The sequence below is a fragment of the Sinocyclocheilus rhinocerous genome, unplaced genomic scaffold (assembly GCF_001515625.1).
Source record: "Sinocyclocheilus rhinocerous isolate Xijiao unplaced genomic scaffold, SAMN03320098_v1.1 scaffold358, whole genome shotgun sequence".
In the NCBI taxonomy this organism is placed as follows: Eukaryota; Metazoa; Chordata; class Actinopteri; order Cypriniformes; family Cyprinidae; genus Sinocyclocheilus; species Sinocyclocheilus rhinocerous.
In genome coordinates, this window is record NW_015650700.1 from 838,439 (window position 1) to 845,110 (window position 6,672).

General features: G+C 36.9%; 1 protein-coding gene across 1 annotated transcript in view; it reads right to left on the reverse strand.

Annotated features, from left to right (window-relative positions):
* LOC107712323 (collagen alpha-1(XXI) chain-like) overlaps positions 1 to 6,672 on the reverse strand; it is a 118,269-nt gene that overhangs the window by 72,882 nt on the left and 38,715 nt on the right. Inside the window, exon 13 of the mRNA XM_016517548.1 lies at positions 1,035 to 1,088. Within this exon, the coding sequence (XP_016373034.1) occupies positions 1,035 to 1,088 (54 nt within the window). The remainder of the gene's footprint in view (positions 1 to 1,034; positions 1,089 to 6,672) is intronic.

A 6,672-nucleotide genomic window follows, 5' to 3' on the forward strand; every position in this document is an offset into this window, starting at 1 on the left:
GAGACTTTAGTCTTTGCAACTTTACAGATCTTCTTTATGTACCAAGAGCTTGTAACATCATCGCATCATATGACCCCTTTAAACAAATCAGAATTTCACTTGTGTTTATCCTATTTGAATCAGACAGTGAAAATACTGCAACATTTTGTTTTCATAACACATACCTTTATGCTTAAATGCTGAATATATATATACAGTGGTGTGAAAAAGTGTTGGCCCCCTTCCATCGTCCAGACATAGAGAAAAGACTGTAACATAAGCTGCATTTCAATTAATTGTGCAGACCTAATAGCACGTTAGCCGCGTAAATAACGTAGTGAATAATCTCACCTTCGTCCGGACACATTCGTCGTCTTCTCTTCTTTCTTAATGGATGATCATATCCAAGCCAAAGTTCGGGATATGGATTTTCTGTCGATGGTTGTCTGTCCACAAAGTGGAATGAGCATACATGGACGTTACGGGGCGGACATTTCAAATTAAGTGCTGCGAGCCATTGGCTTTTAACCTCGTCGTCGGATGGCATCTTGTGCAATTTAAAAGGTCTTGGGCATTTACATTCTGCTCTTATTGTTGGCTTGTGTTCATAACACTCTTGATCAAGAAACATTTTGAGCTTTCTGTAGCTGTTGTGACAGCCTTTAACAGCACAAAATTTCCCAGAGCCTCCACGATTCGCCATTACCGCTAACTTATGACAATTACTAAACGGAAGTTCGAAGCATCCTACAGGAAGTCACTCGCCGCTATGGCGCCCTCCATGGAGAAGCGAAGAAAAAGGTCTATATGTTGGCTTGTGTTCATAACACTCTTGATCAAGAAAATTGTTGAGCTTTCTGTAGCTGTTGTGACAGCCTTTAACAGCACAAAATTTCCCAGAGCCTCCACGATTCGCCATAACCGCTAATTTATGACAATTACTAAACGGAAGTTTGAAGCATCCTACAGGAAGTCACTCGCCGCTATGGCGCCCTCCATGGAAAAGCGAAGAAAAAGGTCTATAGTTAAGAAAATTAAGAGGAAAGTATCCATACCATTTGTCCATCTTTGCCTGGTAGTCCTTGTGCGCCTTGATTGCCAGTAGACCCCTAGAGAGAAAACATAGCATAATGAATAAAACTTGTTTTCAGTGAAAATATCTGAAAATGTTTAATATTTTATCTTATAATGTATAAATAATCAGGATGAACTTAATTTAACCCGTTGATGCACAACATGGGTCTAAAGTGACCCGACTGAGCTTAATTTTTCTATATCTTTGCAAGAAATTAATTTTATCATTCAGAATTCCAGGAATTCCTCAATTAACTTGTTTTTGAACATCACAAATCCTTATTTTTATTTTTTTCCCTTTACTTTTTGAATAAAAATAGTTTTTGTGTCACCACCCTTCTAATGCACAACATGGGTCTAAAATGACCAGTATTATTTAAATTTGAGTGTTTCTTTGCTGAATCTCTGAAAGAAATGTTTTTCTATCATTATTCCATATATTCTTTAAATGTCTTGTTTTGACTTACACAAGTTATTATGTTTATTTTTCCTTTCTTATATTATAAACAAACAGAGTTTTTGTATTTCAACATCAATTTTACACACATTTCTAAAATGACCCATTTTCATTTCCTATGTTATTTCAATCATGGCTAAGTGTTTCTTTGCTGAAGGTAACACTTTATAATAACTTTCATTTATAAATCATTAACAAACATTATATAATGCTTAACAGATCATTAGTTAATGTATATGATCTACATTTGTTGGTCTCTGTTTGCTGAGTCGACCTCTATTTATATCTCTATTTTAATCTATTAGTTATTTGTTAGTATTTTTGCAGTAGCCAATCTAAAGTTGAAACTATTCATCATTTGCAAATGTTTATACATGTTTATTAATCATTAATACCTTTATGAGCAGTCATCTCGATGGCAAAAAGTGTCCCGAAAGACCTGAATTTACCCTATTCACACATCTTTACTGATCATTTATTAATCATTTGTTCTTGTTTTTGCAGTAGCCAATCTAAAGTTGAAACTATTCCTCATTTGTAAATGTTTATAAACGATTACTAATCATTTAGTATCTTTATGGGCATTTGACTTTTAGCTACTGTAACAAGGTTTGTGTAAAGGGTGGCTGGTTAAGTTTAGCTAATGTACTCACATTAGTATACTACTCTTCAGTGTATCATTAAACAGGATATTTATTGACTCATAAATAAACAGGAGAAAACAAATACTTGTTAATTTATCAAAACAATATAAACAGATTGAACTGCTCCCTTATAGTAATCAAACTGACCCCTTTAACCAACCCTTAAACCTACCCATACCACCAAACCTGTGCCTAACCTTACCCGAATCACACCTCAATAGCAGCAAAAGTGTTGTGCATTAACACAAGCTTTTAATCATTTTATAACATCTGTTAAAATCATTTGTAGATTTTCAATAAGTGCTTGATCATATGGAATTGAAAGTTTAATGACATTTGTAAGCATTTTAACTTACATGAAATAATGATTTGTTTGAACATTATCTAATGTTTAATACGTTTATTAGCAAACATTAACAAGCACATTATCTCCCGTTTCTAACTCTTTGAATATATATTAACTAATGATCCATTAAGCATTTTATTATGTTTGTTAATGATTTATTAATGAAAGTTATTATAAAGTGTTACCGCTGAATCTTTGAAAGAAATGCATTTTATCATTTATTATTCCAGGTATTTATTAAATATCTTGTTTTTGATTTCCACACATCATTATGTTTATTTAAACACATGGGTCAAAAATGACCCATATAGGAACCTTTGATTTTTTTTTTATTTATATATATATTTTTTTACAAGTAGGAACAAATATTTACTGCAGAAAACTATTCACCTGCCCCACATTTCACAACTCAACATGGCTGCTTTTGTATAACTGATACATGTAAGTCTTATTTTATAATTGTATACCATAGAAAATATTTCATATATTTTGAAAGATAACTGGATATAATATTTGAATGTTAGGCTAAAATTACCTTGACCTTGAAATCCATTACTAGTGAGTCAGAGAAACATGTAAAATACTATTAGCTAGCTTGTTGTTGACATATTCTATTTTAGATAGCTAATGTTAGTTAGGTCAACAAAATAAAAGTCAAAATAATACGTTATTATTATTTACAAGTATATATCATTGCTGTCAAGAGGAAACCTTGTATCTCCACATTTCATCATTTTTATTTTTTGTCATAAATCAATGCTATTGGTCACCCTTTATGTCTGTCAGTGTTCCTGAAAAGTAACAGTTTTGGACATACAAGGTTTCTGTCTGACAGTGACAATATATAATCAGTATATACATGATCAACTGTTTGTTGTGCATTTTAATTTTTTTCTTTTGATTTTCTTTATCCAGAGTGTTAGTATGGCTGATCCCAGTCAATCTAGATTAACGGCCGAAATGTTTGTAGAGATGCTACATGAAGAATGGGATGAAGAAGATCAGACAAATCTTAGTCCTGATTCAGAGTCGGAAAAATCTGATACACTATGTGCCACAGGGTCAATCTGGAGTTGTGGGTGTAAATCCAGCTCTCCTGAATGAAGAAGGCTCAGTTGATGACATTGAAGACTTGTCTAATGAGTCCTCTGAAGAGGAAACTCGGACCCAGTCCAACAGATTGAGTAAATATGGTTTGCACCTACTCATGTAAGCAGAGAACACCTAGGTGGCCCATGGTGCTGTGGTGCAATGTGCTGGATGTTACCAGCCTCAATGACTACACCAGGGGCGACCAACGTTGGTCCTGGAGTGCCACAGTCCTGCAGAGTTCAGTTCCAACCCTAATCAAACCCACCTGAGCAAGCTAATCAGGGTCTTAGGGTTACTGGAAAGCAACAGGCAGGCGAGTTTTTATCAAGGTTGAAGCAAAACTCTGCAGGAGTGTGGATTTTCATGACCGAGGTTGGCCACCCCTGCCTACACCAACTTCACTGCACAACACCATTACATGGGTGGTGTGACCAATGCACGACTGCTATTCATCAAGGAGCTGGTCAAAGAGCTTGTCATGCCACATATGAAGAGGTGCTTGGAGGGCACACCCCACCTTCAACATCATATTACAGAGGTAATGGGAAGATGTGGGACAAAAAAATAAAACACAGCCACCACCTGGCCACAAGAGGACATCAGGCAGGAAGGCCAATCGAAGAGGAAGAGGTGCAGGATCTGCCTGATGTTCCCAGTGCACCAGGCCTGTGTGCAAGGAGCACAAACGTGTAGTTGTCATTTATGAGGCATGTATGCACTGAGATAGCAATTTGAGATGGCACTGTACCCACGTGATTTCATTTTGTCAGTTTTATTTTCAACTACTTGGTCACATTCACTACAATTCACTATAGTTGCGCTACAGAGAGTTCAATTTCAGTGTTATCGGTTATCAGTGATATGTGTATGTTATGTGTGACAAAGTGGCAAATAAACATTGCAAGTGTTAAATGTGTTGGCATAACTGCTAAAATAATTATTTTAACAAAATGTCTTTATTCTTTTGTTTTATCACGCTTGCATAGATGGGTCATGTTTGACCCATTTGTGTAAACTTGATGTAGTAACACAAAACCTAAGAACAAATAAATAAAATGAAATATTAGTTTGTGGTCACTGAAAAAAGATATTTGGAATATTCATGAATCTTGGAATTCATAAATCATGGAATATTAAATGCTATAATAAACTGATTTTAAAAGATTTTTAAAAAAATGCCCAGCCAAGCATGAAATAACAGGAAATTAATACGGGTCATTTTAGACCCATGTTGTGCATAAGAAGGGGGTTGCACAGCTTGTGCATCAAAGGATTAAAATTATTCAAATTCAAACTGGTATACAAAGCTTTGCAGCGGCTTCAACTAGTATTTGGAGACTTCCAAATTACACAAAATATACAGTAGAGATGTAACTGTTTGGAAGCCTTTCACACATGGAAACCTTAACGCTTCTTTTTGTTGACAACAGGTTTTTAAACTATTCTAATTATACATTTGGGAAGATGGTTGGCACACGTTCCCAAATGCCAATGATAAGCGACTGTAGCAAATTAGCTCAACAGGGAAATGTATAGAAATAATTACAGTTAATTATGATTAATTACAATTATTTATATCAGCTGCCAGTAGTAACTGTAGCAGAATTAAATTGCCATTAACCAATCTGTTCGTCCAGCGAACATTCAATGTAAGTTCATATCAACTCTAGCAAAGAATATTTCTGTGGCCACAGAAAATACTTTCATACAGTATTAATGCATTAGAGCACGTAGTAAGGATCAAAATCGTAAAGGGACAATTAATTTGCAAGGCAGAATCAGAATGTACTCATGTAATTTGTGCACAAGAGTTTTATTAACTAAACACTAACACAAACTAGTCTAACAAACAAACAAACAATATGTTTATTGGGTGAGGGGTCTGTGAATGTTTGTTAATCTAATGAATAATTGATTTGTTAAATCTAATGAAAAATTGTGTGTCTGATTGGTCCAAATGCTACATAATTCCCCCCTTTCGAAAGTTGTTGTCCATCCAATAGACAACTCTGGCTGTTGGTTGCCTGCAGGAGTGGTTATGGTGCTGTCAGGCGGTGTGCTGTGGTGATGTAGGCTGTAGCAAGGTGCGGGTCCTCGAGCTTATGCAGCAGGTGTTGAGGCTGTGTCACCTATCATCCTGAAAAGAGTTGGTCTGGGTAAGATGGTTGTTTGTCGATGTTGTTAGCCAGTAGGCTAACCGTGGTACCTGCGGTGTGGAACAGCCGGGTTAGACTCTCACTGGTGAGAGTGCAGGTGGTTCCTGGGGTCGCAGGGAATTGTTATGGAGATTTTGTAGTGTGCAGAGAGTTTCAGACTGACCTAGTGATGGTGGCAGGAGGGCAGCAGGTGGTTGTTAGCTCTCTGTTCTGTTCTAACGTCACCAGAAGTCTGATGTTTGTGGTGTCGCTTTGCTCTTGTGGCAGCACCGACAGGAGCCTGCCTGATTTGTGTTGGTAGAAGTTTCACTGTTGGGCCTGTGGGCCCGATGCTCTATCCAACATTGTCTGGCTGCTTCTGGGGTGTCGACCGGTTTCAAGGGATGCTCCTCCCTTGGAGGGGTCTGATGCTGTGTTGCGTCAATGAGGATGGCCTTTTCCGTGGCTTCTCCCTGTGGTTGGTCTGGAATCTGGGTATGTTGCCATGGTGACGGTGACGGAATTACACCATTAATTCGCTATTCAATTGCATCACCTTAATGACTACAATGATACGCGATAGATACAAGAAGGCCTTAATTTAGGGAGATGAGGAACATCGCTCAAATCACTATTAAATGTTGTAAATTAAAAGGCTGCAGTGAGATTTCTTCGTCGCCCAGATTTAATATGACTGCCAGTGGGATTCCTTCACCACGCAGATTAATTCATGCCGCCAATCTGAGATTTCTTCGTCAGACTTAAGACTTATGCATTTAAAACTGAAAGTGGGGATTTCTTCGCCCAATAACAGATTAATTTATTCTGGTACCATTTATATGTGCTGCTAATCTGAGATTTCTTCGTCAGATAAGGCTTACGCTCTACTAACAACAGAAATTAGGATTTATTCGGTAAAATCAGGTTAGCTGCTTATTGTACGAT